The 23,955-nt window shown below is 54.4% G+C and overlaps 9 protein-coding genes and 1 non-coding gene across 10 annotated transcripts; 6 read left to right on the top strand and 4 right to left on the bottom strand.

The window, feature by feature from the left end:
- Window positions 1-1,453: 1,453 nt before the first annotated feature.
- On the top strand, window positions 1,454-4,032 carry GLRG_06110 (3-isopropylmalate dehydratase; the record flags this gene model as incomplete). Its single annotated transcript, XM_008096795.1, has 4 exons — window positions 1,454-1,553; window positions 1,626-1,657; window positions 1,756-1,830; window positions 1,909-4,032. The coding sequence occupies 4 exons, from the start codon at window positions 1,454-1,456 to the stop codon at window positions 4,030-4,032; spliced, it is 2,331 nt and encodes a 776-aa protein (XP_008094986.1).
- Window positions 4,033-4,425: 393 nt separating this feature from the next.
- On the bottom strand, window positions 4,426-5,663 carry GLRG_06109 (uncharacterized protein; the record flags this gene model as incomplete). The annotated part of the gene is made up of 3 exons (XM_008096794.1): window positions 4,426-5,240; window positions 5,372-5,533; window positions 5,606-5,663. 3 exons carry the CDS (start codon window positions 5,661-5,663, stop codon window positions 4,426-4,428), a joined length of 1,035 nt encoding a protein of 344 aa, XP_008094985.1.
- Window positions 5,664-6,327: 664 nt separating this feature from the next.
- Window positions 6,328-7,014, bottom strand: GLRG_06108 (uncharacterized protein; the record flags this gene model as incomplete). The annotated part of the gene is made up of 1 exon (XM_008096793.1): window positions 6,328-7,014. The coding sequence occupies one exon, from the start codon at window positions 7,012-7,014 to the stop codon at window positions 6,328-6,330; it is 687 nt and encodes a 228-aa protein (XP_008094984.1).
- A 739-nt stretch (window positions 7,015-7,753) lies between these two features.
- GLRG_06107 (uncharacterized protein) lies at window positions 7,754-8,116 on the bottom strand (the record flags this gene model as incomplete). Its single annotated transcript, XM_008096792.1, has 1 exon — window positions 7,754-8,116. The coding sequence occupies one exon, from the start codon at window positions 8,114-8,116 to the stop codon at window positions 7,754-7,756; it is 363 nt and encodes a 120-aa protein (XP_008094983.1).
- Window positions 8,117-10,006: 1,890 nt separating this feature from the next.
- GLRG_06106 (dynamin family protein) lies at window positions 10,007-12,629 on the top strand (the record flags this gene model as incomplete). The annotated part of the gene is made up of 6 exons (XM_008096791.1): window positions 10,007-10,120; window positions 10,184-10,438; window positions 10,566-10,695; window positions 10,820-10,901; window positions 10,953-11,880; window positions 11,940-12,629. 6 exons carry the CDS (start codon window positions 10,007-10,009, stop codon window positions 12,627-12,629), a joined length of 2,199 nt encoding a protein of 732 aa, XP_008094982.1.
- A 304-nt stretch (window positions 12,630-12,933) lies between these two features.
- GLRG_06105 (uncharacterized protein) lies at window positions 12,934-13,278 on the bottom strand (the record flags this gene model as incomplete). Its single annotated transcript, XM_008096790.1, has 1 exon — window positions 12,934-13,278. The coding sequence occupies one exon, from the start codon at window positions 13,276-13,278 to the stop codon at window positions 12,934-12,936; it is 345 nt and encodes a 114-aa protein (XP_008094981.1).
- Window positions 13,279-13,773: 495 nt separating this feature from the next.
- GLRG_06104 (histidine acid phosphatase) lies at window positions 13,774-15,186 on the top strand (the record flags this gene model as incomplete). The annotated part of the gene is made up of 2 exons (XM_008096789.1): window positions 13,774-13,814; window positions 13,881-15,186. The coding sequence occupies 2 exons, from the start codon at window positions 13,774-13,776 to the stop codon at window positions 15,184-15,186; spliced, it is 1,347 nt and encodes a 448-aa protein (XP_008094980.1).
- Window positions 15,187-17,495: 2,309 nt separating this feature from the next.
- Window positions 17,496-18,276, top strand: GLRG_06103 (uncharacterized protein; the record flags this gene model as incomplete). Its single annotated transcript, XM_008096788.1, has 2 exons — window positions 17,496-17,600; window positions 17,674-18,276. 2 exons carry the CDS (start codon window positions 17,496-17,498, stop codon window positions 18,274-18,276), a joined length of 708 nt encoding a protein of 235 aa, XP_008094979.1.
- A 3,064-nt stretch (window positions 18,277-21,340) lies between these two features.
- On the top strand, window positions 21,341-21,428 carry GLRG_13154. The gene has a single exon. It is a non-coding gene; the product is annotated as a tRNA-Glu (tRNA).
- Window positions 21,429-22,225: 797 nt separating this feature from the next.
- GLRG_06102 (inositol monophosphatase) lies at window positions 22,226-23,248 on the top strand (the record flags this gene model as incomplete). The annotated part of the gene is made up of 2 exons (XM_008096787.1): window positions 22,226-22,343; window positions 22,476-23,248. The coding sequence occupies 2 exons, from the start codon at window positions 22,226-22,228 to the stop codon at window positions 23,246-23,248; spliced, it is 891 nt and encodes a 296-aa protein (XP_008094978.1).
- Window positions 23,249-23,955: the final 707 nt, after the last annotated feature.

The following is a 23,955-nucleotide window of genomic DNA, read 5'->3' as shown; positions in this document are numbered from 1 at the left end:
GCATGATGGACAACACAAGTTGGCCTCTAGGCTCTCGACGGGCTCTAGTTTAATGAGATGATATCTTGGCGCGATACATTGAAGGCTGGGGCCGGTCGACGGAGCGCTTACAAGAGTCGCGACAATGGACGGTGCCAACGCTCGGATTGAGCTGTTGGAAGGCAAACGAAGTCACGTACATAAGGGCCAGCCGTCCGGCTGACCGTGTCGTTTGCGACCTTGAGAGGGACCCGTCTTGTAACAGTGCCCAAGTGTCATCACAGCGGCAACGGCAGCAAGGATAAGAAAGTGAAGATCAGGACGGCAAACAACGGAACAGAACGGAGACGCGGCTGGGTCACATTGGTGCCAGAGGCATATGTGGTGGGTACGAGTGAACTTAACGACTTGCTGTTTTGGGCAACGCTGTGCCCGTTCGAGCCCATATTACACTACTCGTCAGATTGCGGTAGTCAAGCGTTCACATTTTCTCCAGGACAGGGAACGTCAGAGCCAGCCAGCAGAGCAGCCTCTTATACCTACCGACTTAGCTTAGCCAGTAGAGTCACAACCACGCGCAGCACCAGATAGCCAAGGGCGATTCCTAGGCCTAGGCCTAGGCCTTAGCCCAGAGAATGGGCGGATTCATCACCCCTCTTCTTTGGTTTCGTCAACCACCGCCGGACCGATGGCGAGAGCCAACAATTTTCATGGTTGGATTTGGAAGGTTCTCCAGAAGCTCGACTGATGTGGAGCAGGACCCTCGGCACCACCAGGGCACCTTTGCGGCGGCGGGCCAATCCGCGGGCCTCATTTGCAAATCAGGGCGCTGTACCCCGCGTTCCGGCGACCGGACCCGCCTCTAGCTGGGACTGGCGCCTCCGATGATCGGAAGGCTTGGAGGGGCTCAGCCCAAAGCTTCGTTTTTGCATTTTCAATACCTGGGTGCCACCCAAGCCAAGGTACCTACCTAGGTAGACGGGTAGGTACACTGCCCCCTTTAAATGGCTGCGAGGTACTTGCGCTTGGCACTTTTCCAGAGTCGTGTGTGTCTCTTCCTTGCTGCCCCTCGCTTTCCGAAGCTCCCAAACCCGTGTATCCTCTTTGATTGAGTGTCCCGCAACTAACTCTAAGGCACTTGACACTCACAATCCCTACGCAGTAGAAGGAGGGGAGGGGGACGAAGGCCTCCCGGTCCGGCAGATACATATTGAGCGGCTCTTCCCCCACACCCTGCCACTTCTCTCCTCCGACTCAGGATTTTCACTTGCTCTCTCCCCTTTCTCCCCCTTTCACCCCCTTTCACGCCGTGCCTCACGAATCCAGCCCTCAAACTACGACTTTCCCCCGTCCAGAAGCCTACTTTGAAAAGGACCTCGGGAAACCCCATTGTGCCTACCAAAACGGTCCCTACTTGTGAGGACGGCTGGTTTGCTTTTTGAGCTTGAACCCTTTTCCCTTCGAGTCGCACACAATGCCTGTTGCCGAAGGTAACCCGCAGACTCTCTACGACAAGGTCCTGCAGGCCCACGTCGTGGATGAGAAGCTGGACGGCACCATCCTGCTGTACATTGGTAAGTCAGTCCGCCCGCGACGAGGGTCAATCTGCTAGGTAATTCAGCTCGCTAACCATGGCCGAATTACAGACAGACATCTCGTGCACGAGGTCACCTCTCCTGTATGTCGCCGCCTCGTTCCCTCTTCCTTGGCCCTCGGACGTGGATGACGTCGGTTGGCCGACCCCACCATGGCGGCTCGCTAACAAAGGACCTGCAGCAAGCATTTGAGGGCCTGAAGAACGCCGGCCGCAAAGTGCGCCGACCGGATTGCACTCTCGCGACCACCGACCACGTAAGTTGACTCCGTGATGCAGACGGAGTTTCCTCCTCCTCCTTCCCGTCACTCGCAATCGCTGACCCCCACCACCAGAATGTTCCCACTTCCTCGCGGAAAGGCATGAAGGACATCGGCTCCTTCATTGCCGAGGAGGACTCCCGAATCCAGTGCATGACCCTCGAGGAGAATGTCAAGGACTTCGGCCTGACATATTTTGGCCTCGGCGACAAGCGACAGGGCATTGTTCATGTCATTGGCCCCGAGCAAGGCTTCACCCTTCCCGGCACCACCGTTGTGTGTGGTGACAGTCACACCTCGACCCACGGTGCTTTCGGCGCCTTGGCCTTCGGCATCGGCACCAGTGAGGTCGAGCACGTGCTGGCCACCCAGTGCTTGATCACCAAGAGGAGCAAGAACATGCGGATACAGGTCGACGGAGAGCTGGCCCCCGGTGTCAGCTCCAAGGACGTTGTCCTGCACGCCATTGGCAAGATCGGCACCGCCGGCGGTACCGGTGCCGTTATCGAGTTCTGCGGTTCCGTTATCCGCAGCCTCAGCATGGAGGCCCGCATGTCCATCTGCAACATGTCTATCGAGGGTGGCGCGAGAGCCGGCATGGTCGCCCCCGACGACATCACCTTCGAGTACCTCAAGAACCGCCCCCTCGCCCCCAAGTACAACTCGGACGAGTGGCATCGCGCCGTGAAGTACTGGAAGTCTCTGCAGTCCGACGACGGCGCAAAGTACGACATCGACGTCTTCATCGACGCCAAGGACATCGTCCCCACCGTCACCTGGGGTACTAGCCCTGAGGACGTCGTCCCCATCACTGGCTGTGTCCCCGACCCCGAGACCTTCTCCACCGAGAACAAGAAGGCCGCCGGCCGCAGAATGCTTGAGTACATGGGCCTGACCCCCGGGACTCCCATGGAGGACATTGTCGTCGACAAGGTCTTCATCGGCTCCTGCACAAATTCCCGCATCGAGGATCTGCGCGCCGCCGCTCAAGTCGTCAAGGGCAAGAAGATCGCCGCCAACATCAAGCGCGCCATGGTCGTCCCCGGATCTGGTCTCATCAAGACTCAGGCAGAGAAGGAGGGTTTGGACAAGATCTTCGAGAGCGCTGGTTTCGAGTGGCGTGAGGCCGGCTGCAGTATGTGCTTGGGTATGAACCCTGATATCCTCGCTCCCAAAGAGAGATGCGCGTCCACCAGCAACAGAAACTTCGAGGGTCGCCAGGGGGCCGGGTCCCGGACGCATCTCATGTCTCCCGTCATGGCTGCCGCCGCCGGCATTGTCGGCAAGCTCGCCGATGTCAGGAAACTCCAGGGATACAAGGCCAGTCCGCATATTGAGGCCGCCATCACCCCCGCCGCCGAGCCCCATGTCGACGAGCGGGTACTGGAGAGCGACTCGGAGAAGGACGCCATTGCCGACCAGCCCCAGGACAGCGAGCCCCACACAAACACCTCCGTCTCAGCCGGTACCTCTGCCGGTCTCCCCAAGTTCACCAACCTGAAGGGCATCGCTGCTCCTCTGGAGATGTCCAACGTCGACACCGACGCCATCATCCCTAAACAGTTCCTCAAGACTATTAAGCGCACTGGTCTGGGCAACGCCCTGTTCTTCGCCCTGCGGTTCAACGAGGACGGTTCCGAAAACCCCAACTTTGTCCTGAACAAGGAACCATACCGCAACGCCAAGATCCTTGTCGTCACCGGCCCCAACTTTGGCTGTGGCTCCTCAAGAGAACACGCCCCCTGGGCCTTGAACGACTTTGGCATTCGCTGTGTCATTGCGCCCTCGTACGCCGATATCTTCTTCAACAACACTTTCAAGAACGGCATGCTGCCCATCATCATCTCCGACAAGGAGAAGCTTGAGGCGATTGCCGCCGTGGCGCGCTCCGGCAAGGAGGTCGAGGTCGACCTGCCCAACCAGGTCATCAAGGACTCCGACGGCAACACCATCTCCGACTTTGACGTAGAGGAGTTCCGGAAACACTGCCTCATCAACGGCCTCGACGACATTGGCCTGACCATGCAGCAGAACGACAAGATCACCGAGTACGAGCGCCGAATGTCTCAGATCACCCCCTGGCTCGACGGCACGGGCTACCTCAAGAGAGACCCCAAGACGGGCCGTCTCCTCGCCAAGGCTGTCCCCGTTCCCAAGACGAACCGGGGCGAGACCAAGACGGAGCCCCTCGAGTGGTAAAGGGCTCATACTAAAAGCAGACGGGATTGGCTTTTTGTATTTAAAAAAGGGAGTTATTATCATCATGTGACGTATCTACGATGCGGTTTGGGTTACGGCTTTTTTTTTTTTTTTTTGGCATGTCCAAACATGCCTCCTCGCCACACTAGCGGCGATTCGGGAAATCGAGATATTCAAAGGGAAATGGTATAAGGGCGGCTCTTCATAATAGAAAGCTATTGCCAGAAAAGTTTTACAAAGCTTGCTAGATGTGTAGCCACAAACAAAGAGAGACAGAAAGGGCTTTCTCAAGATTTGGGTCTCGTTTCCCTCGCCGGCAATGGTGATGTCGTTTTCCCCCTATTTTTATGATGTGTTCAGTCCCTTGCCGTAAAATACGTAAAGCGACGGGAACTAAAAGTCCACTCTGGCTTCTCTCAGAATGCCGACGTGAACCACGAACTCGGACTCAATTCTCAGCCCTTCGGGCAGCAGGGCGCTCGGGACGCGCCAGACGCGGAAGTCTCGGTGGAAGGCCCTGGCCCATGCCTCGAAGACGTCGGGGCTGCGGAGCTGCTGCGCCACAATGCAGACGCACGGCTCGGACCGGTCCGTCGTCGTTGTCGTTGTGGACGATGCTGAGTAGTGGTTGTGACGGTCCCCGGTGGCGCCCGCGGCGTCACGGGCGTTGGCGTCGTCCTCCTGGTCGCGGAGGCGGAGGCGGGCGAGGTCGGCTGTGGCGGAGACGAGGGGCCCGACGAGGGCCTCGTTGTAGATGCAGTCGCAGCAGATGAGGGCGTCGAAGCTGCGGGCGGCGGGGGAGCCCGTGAGGGAGGAGTCCGGGGTGTCGAGCTCCCAGTCGAGGGGACGGAAGGCGATCACACCGGGGCTGTCGGCTCTGGCGTCCTGGCCGGGGGCGGACGATGACGACGACGGGTTTGCTGCGCCAGCCCTTTTCCGGCGGGAGGAGAAGGAGGAGGGTTTTGAGGATGAGGACGAGGCGGACTTTGGTAGGGGGTTCGCCTCGAGGTTCTGTTGGATTATGCGCGCCACGTAGGGCTGGTCTGTGAGGACGTAGCGGGATACGCGCGGGGCGAGGAGGAGTGCCGTCAGGGGGGAGATGCCGCAGCCTAGTTCGAGGATCGTGGAGGAAGGGTGGAAGATTGGGTTGAACAGGGAGGAAGGGGAGGAAAGGTAGGTTGCGAAGAGGGGCGTCACTTTCCAGAGGACTGCGTGAAGGGTGTTAGTCTGTATGGAGATGGATGAGACGAAAGACAGCGAGTGAGGTGAGGTACGAAGCAAAGAGATTCAGCAGTGCCGGGACTCGAAAGCTTCTTAAGTAGCGGATAAGGATACTCACCGGCCCCGGTGGTGCCACCAGCACGCGTTGACGAGAGGATGGTAGGGGACTGATGGATTGTGAAGTCGCGGCCGGCAATCGTCAACGAGAGTTCAGCGGCTTTCGGGTCGATCATGCCCAGGTTCGAGGAACGGAAGTCGTGGGAGAAGAGGAAGAATGTTTCTGAGGAAGAGAAGTAGAAGAAGCATGTGAGTTATTGTTCCGTTTGGGAAGGGGGGAATGAGGTGGGCTTACCTTCCTCCGGGTCAAGGATCTCGTCCTCAAGGCTTGAGATGAGGGCTTTTACGGCCATTGCGAATTGGGTATCTGAGCCCGGGGCCGATGCAAGGGCGGGTGGTTAGAGCCGGAGGATTCCAAGTATGTTTCACCCACCAAGCTCAGTTGGTACAATTTATAAGACCGAGATCGCTGGTGAGAATGAGATGGGGGTGTGAGAGGCTGCAAGTGTGTGAGTGGTGAGTGGGTGAGTGAGTTGCGGTGGTTGCGGGCACGGTGTGGGCTGCACTAGCAATTTTTCACTGTTGGAGAACCGGGCTCGACTCCGACAACACACAACTTGTCTTGTTGACGGGTTTCAAGCTTGCAAAGTCTCGTACGCAGAACAGTTTAGCAAAGAAACAGACGCAAGAGGTTCCATAAAGAGTGCAGGCTCTACATCTTCATCGTCATTCCCATGAACCGCAACCTACCCAACGCAGTGGGCGTTTGTATCCTCATCAGACAGGCGGCGAGGCCCCGTACGCGCCAGCTCAAAACCCCCCAGCCACTCCTCCGGCTCCCACTGAACACTATGTCAATCGAGCGATTCTGGTCGACGCAGATACGAGGAATGACAACTTACTGAGTGGGCCGCGCATCCCAAACTCCCTTGCCAGCCGCATCTTTCTCTTCACTAAACACACATATAAAAAGTCAGCGACCAAACGGGCGTGTTGGAATGTCCATATCTGACTGAATTACTCACCTCCGTCGATCCCCTCGTGCACCTTTTCGGCATTAGCAACTCCAGACTCCCATACCTTACAGCACCACAGTGCTACGAGCATGTCGAACTGGGCGCGCGGCAGGGCCGCCGTGACGATCAGGCTGTGCTCGGTGGTATCATGCATGGAGGCAATCGGAGCCCCTTGCGCATCCGCCCACCTATCTTTGTTGATACTGAACACGGGGGCGCTGTCCTTGACAAAGTTGGGTATGCTGTACTTGCTGGTCTTGCCTCTTATGTCAACGGGCAGAACAGTCGTACATGCCTTTCCCAGCAAGCGGCTCTTCTTGAGGCCCAGATCCTGAAGGCCCGGGACGCGACGGCTTGCACGCTCGATAAAGTAGTGAGGCGAGTCGGACGGCAGCTTCACGTAGCCACCAGGTCCCGAGCGCATATATCGCAAGTCATATATATGGCGTTGGCGTCCCGAGCCATCTTTATTCGGCTCAACGCGCGAGAGCTCTACCTCTGTGGTGATATCCGAAAGGTTTGAAATACCAAGACTGAGATGATAAAGCGGCGGCGAATCTGCCGTTAGAGCGTGGATCGACTGGCCTGCTATGATGAGAGTCGTTGGGGGGCACACCTCCTGATACGGCTGCGAGACGGCGTCGTAGGGTGGCAGAGACGTCTCGGTCGAACCACGGGGTTCGTCCATGGCGCTGTCAGGAGATCCGAGAATTCTGCAATCGATTGATATGTGCAGCTCTGGTGGTTTCGCAGGAGTGTGCACTCTCGGAAGTGAGAGTAAATAAAGGGAAAGGAGGAGAGTTACGGATACAGCCCTCCATAATGGGTTAGTTGAAAAGAGTAGAGCGGATTAGTCATAAGAAACAATGAGATTAACACGACAGAGTAGCACCCGCCATAGATCATGTGCTAGAACAGTAATGATGATATCGTGTAAGCAAGAAACATGCCTAGGATAGCTAGGAAAGAGACCCATGACGCCCACATCGGGATCTATGCTAAACTCCAGGATCCTGCCACGCCGATACGGTACAAAAGAAGAATAGCCATACGAAAAAGAGACCGGGCATCCTCCCGCCATCCACGCCAAGAACACGTTTGCACAAGCACAGGGCCTAATTCAGGACCAGCGCGTGACCAGGCGCAGAAAGCAACAAGACCCACAGAGCGCGAAGCGCCTTCGGCAGAAACCGCATGTAAGCCGAGAATGGGACGACATGCAGTCGGTACCAGAAGACGGCCTAGAAGCGGCAGGGAGTGTAGGCATCCCAGATGGAGCCGAAAAGCGGTGTTCCCGCCCAGTTGCTGGGAGACTCCCAGTTCAACACCGAGACGAAGAGTGCGGCGGATAAATGGTGCATCGTCGTCAAGCCGCAGTATGTGATGCATATCCAGTGCGTGCTCGTGATGACTCGGAGAACATGGTCCTAGTATGCGAGCTCTGGAGAAGTCCAGGGACTCGGAAGGACGGTTCGCTTGTCGGGCGCAAAGCTGTGGATCCCATGAGCGAGGGAGCGCAGTGTCCGGAGGAGTATCCGTAGAATCTCGGACATCGACCAGTCAACAAACCAAAAGACCAGGGTTCTCATGTTGCAGCCTAAACCGAACGAGATGCGGCGCTGGCATCCCAGTGTTGCACCCGTGGTGGGCCGGGAGCCGTAGGGCTTTCCCTCGTCCAGGAGCAGGATAGAAGTCGTGTGCGCCGTCACTGTCACAGGCCGAGGAAGAAGAACAGGGCGGACGAGAAGGAAGAACCAGCCAACCGGCCACGCAAAGATGATAGCCGCCATGTTGCAGCAAGATGACCGGAAGGCAGCCGTCACGTTACCATAGTCAGCCGTGATGGAACTGATAAAACGTTGCCCGAGAGTGGAGAGACTGAGAAGACCCAACCATCACTCTTCATAGAGCCAACGGTTACCTACCCTAGCAACATTACTCGTAAAGGAAGGTGAAAGCCGGGTTGGTCCAACATGAGCTGAGGCACGGACCACCATCAGCGTAGCATTGAGGGCCTCGTTCTGCGACTTGGCATGGTCAACCTTGAGTCTTCCAACCAACACAGTCAACCCAGTTGGCAGTTACAACTTGCGAGACTCAGCTCCAACAACTGCGGGGCCGGACGAACACTGCATCTAGACAGCAGCAGCATTAATTGTATTGTTTGCCGTCTCCGTAGCCTAACCGGGCCGTCATGAGGTAGGTCTCGCCTCGTGGCTGTCGAATGGCGACAGTTCTGTCGATGCATGTAGATGTGTGTGAGCCGGCCCTGGGAGGTGACGAGGGCCTGTCAGAGCGCCGAATCAACCAATCAACCAACATGGAAACAGAGGGACACCGTTTCAGCGAGGACCTACTTTATATGCCGCAAAGTGGAACAATATAGGGAGCTTCGCCTTCCGATGATAGAAGTGCAAGGCTTCAAAAACAGGAAATCTAGGCTCCCACAGCTAACAACACTTCATGAGGGCCAGGCTAGTGGTTAAGCCGGTGACAATCAGCAAATACCTGGTGTTGTATGTCTTTATCCATCATGTCATGATTTTTGTTCAAACTGCTGAAGCCACTATGCCTGGGAGTACGTTTCAAAGCTAAGTGCTCTCTTATAGGCCGTAATCCAAACCGCTTATTGTGTGTCTCATGAGCGCTCACAAGCCGTATAGACTTTATGGGCCAAACGCTTGTTCACATCATGCCAACATCTTACGTGGCGGCCACTCCTCTTGACGAAGACCTTTTTTAACACCCATTCCATACATGAAAGAGGTGGTCTGTTTTTCATATTGAACACGTTACCTCTGTTATTGTTATCTACAGAAACCAGATTTCTGAAGTTGAAGGCATCTGCCGCACTGTGTTAGCTACTCTAGGCCACGACCCGTTTTTTATAGCCATGCTGCATCTTTTACTGATCTCTCGTTAACGAAACCCTACAGCTTAGGTCTTGGACGAACTGGTGCCAAAAGCAGTTGACATTATGCGCCTTCACAGCAAAGCCGTAGTTACTTAGCACCGCTACAAGGAATCATGATCATGGCCTTGTCATCTTGATCACTGGTATAGCTTGGAAGCCGAGAAATACGGGCGGTGATGGAATGCCAGGCGCAAGTGAGCCTGTCCATGTCAAGCCTTTTCAATTGAATATGTCCTTGAAAGAGGCAGGATCATCGCTTCTTTCGTGGGGAGGAAGGAGTCTGTCATGAGAGCCGATCTTCACAAGCAATTCACCAGTTGACTGTGCTACATCTTTCGGCTTGGTTTTTGGGGCATCTATTCGCCTGTTCTACGTTTGATACCTGCCTAGGGGCAGTGTTTGTGCTTTATCTCGAAGCTGCCCATACATGAGGTAGACGCCAGAAACCTGGTCCAAATTACTGATCTGCTGCAGAGTGGAGGAGCTCTGTTTGTTGTTACAGTCAATGCTCTTCCCGACACCCTTGTCACCGTCGTTTGTCCACACCTCTCTCTTGGTCAGTTGATTGAAATTGTATCGATGCCTGCAGCAAGATGCGGGCCGCCACCACAAGAGAGAGAAAAATCTGCTTATATGCCACCCCTTCTTCCCTTCTCTCCCAGACTTTTCTGCCATTCCTAACCTCCCTCAGACTTTCACCATCGTTTCTGATTTTGCATCCAACACCCCACATTACTTCAGAACGTCATCACCCATTGACACAATCATGGCACCCGTACAGTCCAAGAGTCAGAATTCCGGTCTGGGTAACCGGAACCTCCTCGACAAGATTGACAAGTTGAGGGAGCTCGGAATCTCTAAGCAAGTCGCTCTTCCGCAGGTAAGCAGCTATGGCATGATTTGTATGTGTATATATCATCACTTACTGACCTTTCTTTCACAGCTTGTTGTCGTGGGAGATCAGTCTTCCGGAAAATCCAGTGTTCTGGAGTCTCTCACGGGGTACTACTTCCCTCGTTCGGTGGGTCTCTGTACTCGTCATGCCACCGAGATCGTATGCCGCCGAGAAGCTACGACAAGCATCATCGTCACAATCCAGCCGTTCGAGGCGACCCCAGAGAGAGCCGAGCTTGCCAAGTCATTCCGGCGTGAGCTCCGTGACTTGAAGGGCCAAGAGTTTGCAGATGTACTCAAGGAAGTAGGTCAATCGTCTTCATAGTCCCCTTTCTGTCGTCGCTTCATTCGACACTGGTCACCTTAGGCGTGGCGTCCACTTCTCATTGATATTCGTCTACGCAAATGTTACCTCCTGACCGCTTTCATAGGCTGCGAATGTCATGGGTCTGAAGACTTCCCTCGATGGTTCTTCTGGGGGAGCTGCTTTCAGCAAAGATGTTTTACGTGTTGAGATATGTGGTCCTGACGAAGAGCATCTTACTATCATCGATGTGCCTGGTGAGTCGACTAGCGTTTTTTGAATGCAAGGAAGCCGCTGATTATCCGGTAACACAGGCATATTTGAGAATGCACAAGATGGTAAGAACTCCCTAGCAAGGTTACAAGTGTGAATGCTAATCAGCATTTCCAGGCGTTTCGACTGCCAGAGACGTTGCCTTGGTCAAGTCCATGGTCAAGGACTACATCAAGGACTCCCGAACGATGTAAGTCGCTTCGCAAGTCGGGATTCTCCAGTTACTAATCTGTACATCCAGCATACTTGCCGTGATCCCATGCAACGTGGATGTTGCAACCCAGACCATCCTCACCTATGCCGCCGAGGCAGACCCCGAGGGCAAGCGCACCCTGGGCGTCCTGACCAAACCTGATCTAGTCAGCGAGAATGCCACTCGTGAAGCGGCGATGGATCTGATTAGGGGCAAGAGACGAGATATCCAGCTGGGCTACTACGTTGTCAAGAATCGCGGCGCCGACGACACCTCGTCCATCAAAGAGGAGCGGGATTACCAGGAGAAGGCCTTCTTCAGCGAGGACCCCTGGTGCAAGCTCGACAAGTCGCGCCTGGGAATCCCAGCCCTCCGCAATCGCTTGCGTGAGCTCCTTATGGACCGTACCAAGAGCGAATTCCCCAAAGTGCGCCGTGAGATCAACGAACGCCTCGCCGACGCCAGGACCCAACTCGAGGCTCTAGGACAGTCCCGGTCCACGGCTGACGAGCAGAGAGCCTATCTCGGCAAGATTGTGAGTCGGTACGTTCAGCTCCGGGACTTCAGTCTGAACGCCTACTACACCGGCGATACTCTTTTTGATAAACATTCAGAATATCGCCTGGCGACCCGGATTCGTGAGGTCAATTCGGCTTTCTCTCTCATGTTCTTCAACAGAGCTCATACCCGCAGCTTCGATGGTATGGATGAAGATGAAAAGGCCGAGAACCAAGGCAATGAAGTTAGCGCCGAGGACGAAGACGAGAACGAAGACGAGAACGAAGACAAGGACGAAGACGAGGATGCCAGCAGAAATGACCTGTACGACATAGCGTTTGTGATACCGCCGGACGAGTTCGGTGAATTGGATGCAGTCTTGTCAGAGCCCTGCAAGTGTGCGGCACCTCAAAACCAGAACATCATGAAGCACCTCGAACAGCTACACCTCGCATCTCGCGGCTTCGAGCTGGGCACTGTAAGTGGCTATCATTGATTAACTGCACAATGCTTGATCGGCACACTGATCATTCCAAGGTCAACAATCACCTGCTTCCCACAGCGTTCAAGGAGCAGTCGAAGAAGTGGGAGCCCATCACTTTGGCCCACGTCAGCAACGTCATCCTTGTTGTCCACCACTTCATCTACGGGGTGGTCAAGGAGGCCTGCGGGGATGGACAGGTCCTTGAGGCGCTTTGGTCCTCGATTGTTGAGGACCTCGTCAAGCGTTACCAGACGGCCATGCAACAGGCGAGATTGCTTATCCACGTGGAGCGAGGGGGCCGTTCCATCACGTACAACCCGGCATTCGACAGAGCACTGGGTCAAGTCAAGGCCAAGAGATCTGCAATCAAGTACAAAGGCTGCAAGAACGCTGGGGATAATACTGGCGAAGAACACGTCAATTACAGAGAGCTGACGAGAGAACCGACCAGTACCGAAAGAATGAACGAGACGTGCAACATCATCCATGACGTCCTGAAGTGCTACTACGACATCGCCAGCGCTCGATTTTCTGACACGGTCTGCTCTCAGGTCATCGACTACTTCCTTCTCAGTGCCGAGACCAGCCCTCTGAATGTCTTGTCTTCGAACCGTATCCTTAAGATGACGGCCGAACAGTTGGAAATGGTGGCAGGCGAGGACGCTGTGAGCAAGGCCACGCGTGAGATGTTGAAGAATGACATCAAGCTGTTCGAGCAGGCCAGAAAGGTTCTTCGCACTTAAAGCTGCTATGAGACCTTGCCGCGGCTGGGTTGAATCGACCCTAGGTCCGTCTGCTGTGTACTTGGGCGATGTCGTCTCAGATTACCGATCAAGGCGTGAGGATGGAGATAGGTTCTGTTGCAGTCTGAAAATAGATTGGTAGACTTAAGAATTCGCATGCTCTCTCTTGAAGGTGTACAGCTCGCCTCGGATCCGTCTGGCGAGAACGTCTGAATCTGAAATCGTTTAGTGAAGTTCAGGGCTCAAGTGTGTCATTGATAGCGACGTTGTAATTTGGTACCGGGCCTGAAGATGTATCATTAGACTAAAAGGCAAGGTTCACTGTAGGCTGGGAATGTAGCAAGGGCTGTTCCGCAGTTGGCAACATAGGAAAAAATTGAACTGCGATCACCCAAGACGATGAATCGTACAGTTTGTTTCTTCTTGCTTTGTCAGCTGGAATGTTGTGTTTAAGATTAGAAGACACACGGCCATAGCATGTTATTAAGGAGCAGGGGCGGGAGGGCCTTGGAGAGCCTGCCCCTGCGATATAGAGAGTGACTACCCTTACTTTGGCTTCCGAGACGGGGTTTAAGACGGCTGTACGGATATCGAATAAGGGAAGTACTTCGCCTTCGGAGCTACATACTTGTAGTGGTAGGTGCGGCATGTGTGCGGGGCGTTAAGCGATTCAAATAAATAATTCAAAGGTTCTTGCGTGAGAGGTAGGTAATGAAGCTTACAGAAGCTTGTTTCTAATTCTGACGTTGCGTCGGCCCCACGTGACAGGGCCAGGAGGGCGGGGCAGACACCGTAGCGTTTGGAACTAATGCGCCTGATTCATTTACCCTGCCGATACCTAATTTCGCCCATACTACGTACACATAATCGCACCCTGGAAGGAGGGGCACAGGGATGCTGTATCGGGCAAATCATTTACGACACGCAAGCCCACTGGCCTGAAGAACGAATCGCCGAGATGGGTGTTTCCGACTTGACTATGGATAGTTCGGCCTACTGGGCCATCAGGAATCTCGTCGCAGGGAAGGCGCATAAATACAACGCCATCCCGGGTGAGGAGGGCGAGAGGGACGAGGTTGATGATCATCGGGAGACCCGCATACCGATCTACAAACGTCGACTCTTCATATTCACACTCGTCGCCATGGCTTCTGCCATTCTAGTCTCGTTCGCCTTGGCCTTCGGGTAAGTACTGTCTCCATCACTCTGAGCCTTGACGTGTGTGAAACTGAAAACTCACGCCACGGTTAGCTTTGTCCGCGGCCAGGCACCGCAAGGCGATGTTGAACCCATCTCGCAGTCTTGGGGCCAGCTTTCACCTTTCTTCTCGGTGCCATCTGAGATTAGCGCAGCCACGCCCCCCGGCTGCGAGATCACCTTCGCACAGGTCCTGTCGCGGCACGGCGCTCGGGATCCTACCGCCGGCAAGACAGTGAAATACAAGGCGCTCGTCGACCGCATCCACGCCAACGTCACGAGCTACGGCAAAGGTTACGAGTTTATCAAGACCTACAATTACACTCTTGGCGCCGACCAGCTCACATCTTTCGGCCAGAAGGAGCTTGTCGACTCGGGCGTGGCATTCTACAAACGCTACCAAGCGCTCGCCGCCGTGAACGACCCCTTCATCCGAGCCTCCGGCCAGGAGCGCGTGGTCGAATCTGGCCTAAACTGGACGCAAGGTTTCTACAGCTCCAAAATTGCCGATGGCCACACGGGGGGCGGCGGTGGCATCGCGGGGGCCGTGAAAATCATCCCCGAGACCAAGGGTTTCAACAACACGCTGGACCACGGCCTCTGCACTGCCTTTGAGGATGGCGCATACTCCAAAGTCGGCGACGAGGCGCAGGCCCCGTGGCGTGACATTTTCACACCTCCGATCACGGCCCGGCTTAACGAGAACCTGGTTGGCGCGAACCTGACGGCGGCGGACACCATCAACTTCATGGAGCTGTGCCCGTTCAACACGGTGGTTGAGGGCACGCAGTCGCAGTTCTGCAACCTCTTCACGTTGGAGGAGTGGAAGAGCTACGAGTACTACGAGACGCTGGGCAAGTACTACGGCTACAACGCGGGCAACCCGCTCGGGCCGACGCAGGGTGTGGGCTTCACCAACGAGCTTATTGCGCGCCTGACGCGGCAGCCCGTGGTGGACCACACGTCGACTAACTCGACGCTCGATTCGGACCCGGCAACGTTCCCGCTCGACAAGAAGCTGTACGCCGACTTCAGCCACGACAACGACATGATGACTATTTACGGCGCTCTGGGCTTGTACAACGAGACGAAGCCGCTGTCCAAGACGGAGCTGACGCCTGTGTCAGAGACCAAAGGGTTCACGGCGAGCTGGACGGTGCCGTTCGCGGCGCGCATGTACGTGGAGAAGATGAAATGCGACGGTACGGACGAGGAGATGGTCCGGGTGCTGGTCAACGACCGGGTGGTGCCGCTGGTCGGGTGCGGCGCCGACGACCTCGGGCGGTGCCAGCTACGCTCGTTCGTGGAGAGCATGGGGTTCGCGAGGAGCGGAGGGCTCTGGGATCAGTGTTTCGTGTGATACCCACATTAGGCTTGGTTTCATTTTCGGCCAGTCTATCTAGATCTAGAGGGAGGCGAAATGATGAATGATATCTCCTTCCTCCTTTTCCCCAAATAGAGTTGAGAGAATATGACTTTGTGCTGGCGATAGCTTGGGAACAAAAGGTATCGAGTGTCAATGTCAAGTGTCGGGGTTTATCTTTTGGGTGGCACCAAAGTTTGACTTGGCAGGGGCTCAGGAGTCCGGGTGAGCGATCAGACAAGCTGATAATGCCCCCCCCTTGACAACCCGAGAGTACCGTGCGCGCTGGCCCGTGCAGGCTTGAGCTGACAATAGATACAGTTATAGCTAATAGATAAGGGTATAGATAGAGGGAAAAAGTACGATGGTATCCGGCCGAAGTTTTTCCCCCCTGTTAGGTAACTAATGCTCACCCCCCTACTACAGAACTTCACTTTTGGTGAATATTCCCCCTCTATCATGATGTCAGCTATGGGGGATAACATCATAGGGGGGAAAAACTTACCCCTGCCACCCTGTAGAAATAGAGGCAAAAAACAGAGGTAAAAAACAGAGGCAAAAGGGATAGTCTTGGCCTATCCCGACCTAGAGCGTAGCAGAGGAAGCAGGGCGGGATAGACTATTCTAACCCTCCCTAGCGGAGCCATTTTGAAATTACCCAAAGAAAAAGTCAGAAAAAATTAGAAAAGGTTAGAAAAGGCTAGAATTAAACCTATAGCTATTAGATTAGTAAGAGCATCACTTACTGCTAGACTATACGGATATAGAGCGAGAAGAATAAAAATTTTGGTTTGTTCTAGGCTTATAGACCCCTTTGACGTGTATGTGCGTATCTATTGGTAAGAACCCTATTACCTACTCTACTGTCACGTTAACCCTATCGGTTATTGTGCACGGTACTCTTGGGTTGTCAGGGGGGGGCATTATCAGCTTGTCTGTAGACTATGTAAGTGAGTGAGTGAGTGAGTGAGCGAACGACAAGGGTGGTGGGGATCGGGCTCGTTTCTCCGCTATGAATAGCGCAAGGGGCCACGAAAGGCAGGGGTTCAAAGCTGGTTTCGTTTGTGGGCTCTTAGCAGTGCCGTACTATACTATACCGGTACGTATACTCCGTACAAAAAAAAGGACTCGAGCTCCTCGAGCGCTGCACAGGATGCACGTCATCGACCTGAGCTCCTGTTGTGTTGTCTACCTACATTAGGTATTTCGACGGGATGCTGTCTCCCCAGTCCGGCCCCCTCCCCCCTTTGTTGGGTCGGGGAACAGAACAACAAAAAGAAAGGACGACGTGGAGGCTTCTTTGGCGATTGTCTTAACTCTACACTCGTTGGCTTGCGAAATAAATCCGATAGAAACAAAACTTTATCGGGTGGAATGTGCGCATCCTAGCGCAAGCTCTAGCAAAAGAGCACAGAGCCAGAGCTGATTGGGCAGCAACAGCAAGCAGGAGGAGGATGTACAGTACTTACATGATGAGCAGGCAGTCCGCTGAAGAAACAAGCACCGAGCTGCCGGGTTTGAGAAGCTAGCGTTCTGGAGTAGAGGAAACCTACCTACCTTACCTGCCTGGGAATTGGCACTTGACAGCTGAGGGGGATTGGAGTGCAGTAAGCTTGGCTTATCCTACTTCCTTCGTTCTTCTGCGCCGGGCGACTTGCAGTCATTCAGTTCCCACTGCCTTGTTTGCCGTTTTTTGTCCTGCCTTGGCCGACACGGGGAACCAAACGAGTACTCCGTACCAGGTGCATGTAATCCGCTTGGGTGCTGATCTGGCTGCCTTGCGTAACGCGACGCACTGCACCGCACTGCGCTGCACTGCTTTCTCGTCAAACAAGGTTTCAACGGGCCTGCCGCCTTTCCTTTCCGTCTCTCCAAGTCTGTCTTCTCTTCCTCCCCCACCTCACTACAGCCGACGGGTCCAGGCTTCCGCCTAACCTTCTCTCGCGTCACCTTCTCTCGGACAGCCTTCCATTCAGCCGTCTAGGCGCACTGCCGCTAGCCCCCAACAGCGTGTGTCGTGTGCCGTGTCCGTGTATGTAGCACAACCCACACACACACACACACACACACACACACACACAGCCCACCAAGCCAAGGCGGACGACGCAAACCACACCACGCACTTTCGACCACCTTTCATGAACCGGACCTCCATCGGCCGCCGCCGTACATCCTCAATCACCGACGCACTCACCACCAACACGGTCGCCGTCACCACATCGTCGACATTGCGCTGCGAGCCCTTGTTTCCTCTCCTCCCGCCATCAGAGCCGACCGACTTGCATCGTCGCAATTGAATCGCAAACATGGTGTCAGTCGCCGGAGGCATTATCATCACCATCCTGGTCCTCGCCCTCATCGGCATCGTCGGCTGGATTATCTTCACTCAGCTCCGTGCTCGAAGACTAGGTGTACGTTGCAAATTCTCCCCGTCTACCACCAAGCTATCGCCCAGGTGATCAATACTGACCGATGAACGAGCAGCTCCCGCCTCCGTCGCTCTCCTCCTACCTTCCCTTCCGAAAATCCGAAACATCGCCATCCTACGGCCCCCCGCGCCCCGCACCGAGCGGTATTTCTGGCTGGTTCAACGACAAGATCAGCTCTTTCAAAAACCGTGGGAGCCGCTCCGCCGCCGGCGCCTACGAGCAGCCCTCGGGCGCCGGCGCACCCCGCCGCGGCTTCGGCCCACTCGACCCGGACGAGGCTTGGGATGCGCGCGTCGGCCACGAGGCTGAGACGTATGGCCCCTACGGTAACTACGAGGAACAGGAGCTCGGATATCGTGGTGGCAACGGTGCGGATGGTGGCAACAGCTACGGCATGAACCTTGCTGCGACACCGGGCGTGCACCACGACGAGCCGGCGCGGGGCCGGAGCCTCAGCCGGCTCGGCGATGACGATGCTAGACTAGGCGGGCCCAAGGCGGGCAGTAGGAACCCGTTCGAGGACGATGCGGAGCCGAGTAATATCAGTTTGCGCGGTGTTAGTCCCCGCCCCATCGTCGACACGGCATCGCAACAGCAGCAGAAAGACAACGGAGAGAGCCCGACGGAGCGGAGGTCGATTTTCCGGGAGAACGTATAAGGGCGCAGCAGTCTACCTTTGAAGCTCGCAATACGAAACCTTTACCGAAGAGGGGGCGGGCAAGGGCCCACGGTAAAGCTTGGCTTGTTTCCAGCCTGGGGATTCCACTTGGGCTAGGTGGCAGAATTATATCCCTGGTGGAATATGGGGAAGGGTGGTCAGACGTCTTTGGGGATAATGCGGCGAAGCTACTATCGAGTAAAGGAAAGCGGGCCCGGAAGGTGGAGGAGGGTTTACGGGGACATGTCACGATTGGGGGAAATGTGCCATACAATTCCAAGGGCGTTAGGATTGCTATCGTTTCTCGCTTTACCAAGCTTTTTCATTTTTTTATTTTTTTCATGGGCGGCCGATATACAAAAACACAATGAGCCGCCAAGCGGTTCCCTCTTTCTGCAACACTATTCGCCCAAAGATTCCCTCGATAAGTGATGAGATGCGTTCTGCTTGCCGGCCAATGACCCAAGCTGGTCCGGCACAAGGCAGAATACCTCGTACCCCGTGGACCAACAGTAACCCCGTACCCCTGGACCACGCATTGCAGTAAAGCTAGGTCCGAGGAGCCTTGGTCTGCCTTGCTGTGTGCTGATGGCTGTTGCGTGTGTGATGTGTGTGATGTATGGCTTCGAACGTGGTAACCCTGTCCCCCCTGACTAACAGTAACCTCGTCCCCCTGGACCACGTATTGCAGACAGACACCAGCCATGGTGACTGACTTACGACAGTCTTGAAGAACAGGTGTTTGCAGTTTTCATTGTCTGGATAGTCGTGAGGCGGTGCTAGCGCTGTTGGATCTAGCATGTTTGGTTGCACATTTGGGATTAGAGATGAGAAACAATCAGTGACCAGTATCGGTGGGATGACATTGAGGGCCCGAATAATCAGATGAGCCGTCGGGGTGTGAACTTTATTAATGGCTGTAGGACACTCTTGTGTAAGTAGTCTGTTGGCTTAGGTAGCACCTATAGCTTCTACCTTGCTTAGAAGTGACGGTAAAAGGTTCTTGTGAGCGAACTTAGTTTATACGGCGTGGCTCTGACCGATGGAAACGGAGTCGATATTTATGAATGTAGCGAGTCTTGAGATATAATGTTGGAAGGATCGGGTCTTGCAGTCGTTATTGTTAAGTAGGCTGTCTTCCTGTAAACTATGCGTGAATGATGTCGATGTCTCCTGTTTCAACAAGACATATCTTTCCGGACTATGTCCTGCGTCGGAGGCGAGACCAGGGAGTCCGTTGGCAAAGACTCCCTCAGCGTTAATAGCGGCAAAACTTGCAGGCCCTCTTCGATACAATCAATAATCCTGCCACATCATGCGAGGTGGGGATGCTCATGTGGTCCGTCGAGCGGTCCTCCAAAGGGAAGCCTCTCCTCTGGAGTCCGTATGGCCCCTGCGAGGTTCTTTCCGTTGATCGAGTCCATATTGATGTTCAGACTAAGCGTCGATCTGGAGGTTGGAGAACAGGGTTATCGGTTGAAAAGGTGGGCGCTGTAGGAGCATATTCGTCTCTTCCTCGTGCATTTTCACGTATCGCGGGGTTGCTCTTGCTGTTGTTTGCTAGGGTAGAAGTCCTTTGCCTGGAAGGTACTTGAAGCGAAGGCTCTTGCTGCCGCGGAGGGGGAAGAAGAATTTTTTTGTGAGGCTCTTGGTGGGCAGCCGCGGTGCGCGCGGAAGCGGAAGACGGCCCGCGCTGCAAGCAGAAGGTGATGGCGAAGTCGAGGGAGTGGATTAGATGTACGACGAAATATGGGAAGATATCGCAGGTTGCCTTGTTGAACGTTGAGATGCACCACTTCGGTGACTATAGCTGACGACCGCGGAGCAGAGCGCGAAGGGCCTTCATCCTAGAATGGTTTTCAGTGAGTATATGCTGGATAAAAGAACAGCTGGGTGAGCCGATCCCCTTATCAAACTGACCAGAGCAAAAGTATATATAGTACTATAACTATATGTTATAGGACCCTAAGAGTATACTGAGATGTGACGTTAGGAGGGAATAAAATGACCTCTATAAGAAAGATTACTTGGTTATTATAATAGACAGTTAGGATAGTCTATAACTGCCTAATGACTGTCCTTGGGCTCTGGCTAATCTGCAAAGGGCTACAAAGAGGCTAGCGGATTTATATAGACTGTGTCGTCAATGTATTCAGAGCGTGCACTCCTGGTAAAGATAGACGGAACTCGGTAATGTATCCGGGCTTGTGAGATGCGGCCAGGCAGACACACTCGAGATAGGACAGAAGCTGGTTGTGGGAGGTGATACCAGTTGTAGGCGCAACAGATATGCTCGGTGAATGGCAAACCCACTTAGGAAGGGTATTTCTACCTAAAATCGTTTTTTGTATATATTCCAGAGGGCCTCTGGCCTTGTATTGTGTGTGTAGAGCTTCTCCTAATAGCGACCCCTACTTCGCCGGCCGGCTGGCTAATTCACCCGCGAGCAACACCTCCCTCTGTTACCTAACTAACAGTCAATAGGCACTTTTGTTTACCTGACTTTCAACATATTGTAATTGAAAATAAGTTTTGAATTGCACTTTGAGTATCAAAAAGATTCCCCCTCCCGTATAAAACAACTCCTTGTCCTTGGGTACTCCGCCACGTCTCGCAACCCAGCTACTTGCCTGGGCCGTCGACGAGGCCGCCACCGCCGCTACCGCCGCCGTCCAGCTCACCGACTTTATATGACTAGTAAGCGGCAAGTGTAGATATCTCTAGTAGTGTCTATAACCTATAGCGTAAAGTTTTTAACGGCTATAGTGGTAGTCTAGCAGAGTTTACTAAGATACTTTAAGTAGAAGATAGTGAGTTTAGTAGATTTAATATAACACTCTTTATCCCATTGAGTGCCGAGTGACCTCACATAACCTCAGACCAATAAGAGTACAGCAATCCAGGCTGACTGTCCAATAGCTGTCGGTAATTATTTACATAGACCCATTTTTGGGTTATGTGAGGTCACTTGGCACTCAATGGGATACGTTTTTAGGCTTCTTAGAGAGGACTGTATGCACTATAACTACTGTTGATGCATTGGTTCTAGTAATGTTTTAGATTGTCCCTTATAGTCCAGTGGTTAGGATACTCCGCTTTCAATCCCCTGGAAGCGCTCCGGAGAGACCCGAGTTCGAACCTCGGTGAGGGAACATGTCTTTTTTCCTTATTTATTATTAGTATTTTTAGTACCCCTCGCCAAGGCTATAGCTGTCTAGGGGGTATTAGAAGCTCCTTAGGGGGTAAAAGCCTAGTAGAGTTAGAGTTTATAGGGCGTAGTAGGTAATAAGGCTAGGGTTATAGAGCTAGCTCTAACGTATAAAAAGGTCTAGTAAGTACAGTATAACTTACTATATACCTGTATATAAAGCCTATAGGGCTCTTTCTTATAGGACTCTTAGTGGGCTTTTAGAAGGTCTTCTCTACAGTGTGAAATATATACCCTATGCATGCGGGTCTGTGCGGCCTACCCCCCTGCGAACTCTGACTCCATTGGGCTTTCACCCCGCCCCCCCGGGAGCTTCCAATACCCCCCTGACGACTGTAGCCCCCAATTGAACCAACCGAAAGTCCGCCGCGGTGGAAGGTGAGAATGGAAGGGAAAGGGGATCGATCGTCAGCTTTCCCCACAATGCCCCTCACCCGCAAGCTATGTCCTCATTCCTTCCTCCTTCCCATAACCCCGCCATCATTCTACATCCCAGCTCTCCTGCTTAATTCCCGACTTTACTTACCCCCCACAAAGAAAAAGAAAAAAGAAAAACTTATAGCGAGCTTCGACTCCAGCGTCGATTGACAGAGACAACCAACCAACCACTTGTACAGCTTCCTTTATTGAACAGTTGCGATACGGTAGGAGCTGTTTTTGACCAACCGAACCTCTTTTGGCCAACGCACCCGGCCCCTTTGGAGAGCATAGAAACCAAGCACCCCGCCAGACACGGCAAAGATGGCGGACCTCAACCTCCAAGAGATCCACGACACCCTCCTCGACATCGCGAGCGAGGCCGGCAAGATGATCATGGCCGCGAACCCGTCGTCGATTGACCAGGGCACCAAGCTCAACTGTGCGTAGTCTCCCCTACTTGCCTATCCCCTCTGGCACCCCCAATCAATATTTCTTTTTCATTCGTACCGGCCTTGTTTGACCCTCCGAATCACCTGGCTTACACCCGATTCCGTTCTCCCCCCTCAAACAGCCGTCGACATTGTCACAGAGACCGACCAGGCCGTCGAGAAAATGGTCTCGACTCGCCTAAAGTCGGCCTACCCCGACATCTCCTTCATGGGCGAGGAGACGTACACAAAGGGCACCCGTCTTGGCCCGGAGCCGACCTTCGTCGTCGACCCCATCGACGGCACCACCAACTTCGTCCACTCCTTCCCCGAAGCCTGCATCTCCCTCGGCCTGTCCGTCGGCTGCGTCCCCGTCGTCGGCGTCATCTACAATCCCTTCCAGGACCTCCTGTTCACGGGCATCAAGGGCAAGGGCAGCTACATGCGCCGCGCGGGCGGGGCGCCGCAGCGCCTGCCCCTGGCCCGGAGCCCGATCCCGCTCAAGGGGCTTGACGGCGCGCTGCTGGCCTGCGAGTGGGGCTCCACGCGTGACGGGCCCAACTTCGAGCTCAAGACCGAGACGTTCAAGCGGCTGGCCGCGACCAAGGAGTCGGGCGGCGCCATGGTGCACTCGATGCGCTCCCTGGGGTCCGCGGCGCTCAACCTCGCGGCCGTCGCTGCGGGGCAGCTGGACGCCTACTGGGAGGGCGGCTGTTGGGCCTGGGACGTGTGCGCGGGCTGGTGCATCCTTACCGAGGCCGGCGGGCTCATGGCCGGCGGGAACCCAGGCGTCTGGGAGCCGGCCGTGGATGAGAGGGTGTACCTCGCCGTGCGGGGGGCGCCGTCTGGTCAGAGGGAGATCGTCGAGGAGTTCTGGAAGGTACTGGACGGGAAGAAGCTCGACTACCCCGTCTAGGCGGGCTTGGGCTTCCGGGAGGGGCGGGGGGAGCCTTCGCGAAGCGCCGCCAGGCGGTTTCTTGACGGGGACATGATGTGATGATGAAATGAAACCGAGATTACATAGACGAGGGCTGGGAAAGCCAAGACAGAGACACCCGGCTGCTTAAAAGGCCGTTTCTCCAGACGCTATATACGACCGACCATATAGTTGATAGACTGAGTGATTGCAGTGGGTGCCCGGTCATTCATCTGGTATATTAGAACAGGACAGTAAAAGGCTGACCCAATATTATCCAGAATGCTTGTTGTTTTCGGATTGCCTCATCCGTTCCTAGCATGTCTATCCTTTCCAAGTCACATCGGGATCTCATAGTACGTCTCCTTTCCTCGTCCGTCTTGATAACCGGGCGAGCGGGTTCCATGTCTATGATCTAGACAATTCTCCCGGGCCAGCCTGCACGGTATTGTTGCATGTCGCATTTGTACGCCAAACTTTTGGGAAATGGCGTGAGAGACAGACGAGGCCGGTGGATTTTGCGTAAATCTCATAGTTACATCTATTGTCTGGCTCGCTGCCTTTCTGGCAACAGCTGGGGAACCTCGTCTGCCTCAGTCGCTGCTCCTAGCTCCGGATCTTGCAAGATCAAAGCCGCCGGTCGGCCTCGTCGAAGTCGAAGGAAGATACAAGAACCATTTCTCCCGTGGTTTAGGGAGAATGGGCCT

Source organism: Colletotrichum graminicola, assembly GCF_000149035.1.
Source record: "Colletotrichum graminicola M1.001 genomic scaffold supercont1.22, whole genome shotgun sequence".
Classification (NCBI taxonomy): domain Eukaryota; kingdom Fungi; phylum Ascomycota; class Sordariomycetes; order Glomerellales; family Glomerellaceae; genus Colletotrichum; species Colletotrichum graminicola.
The sequence above is the reverse complement of the archived record's forward strand: the minus strand, read 5'-3'. Positions and strand labels throughout refer to the sequence as shown.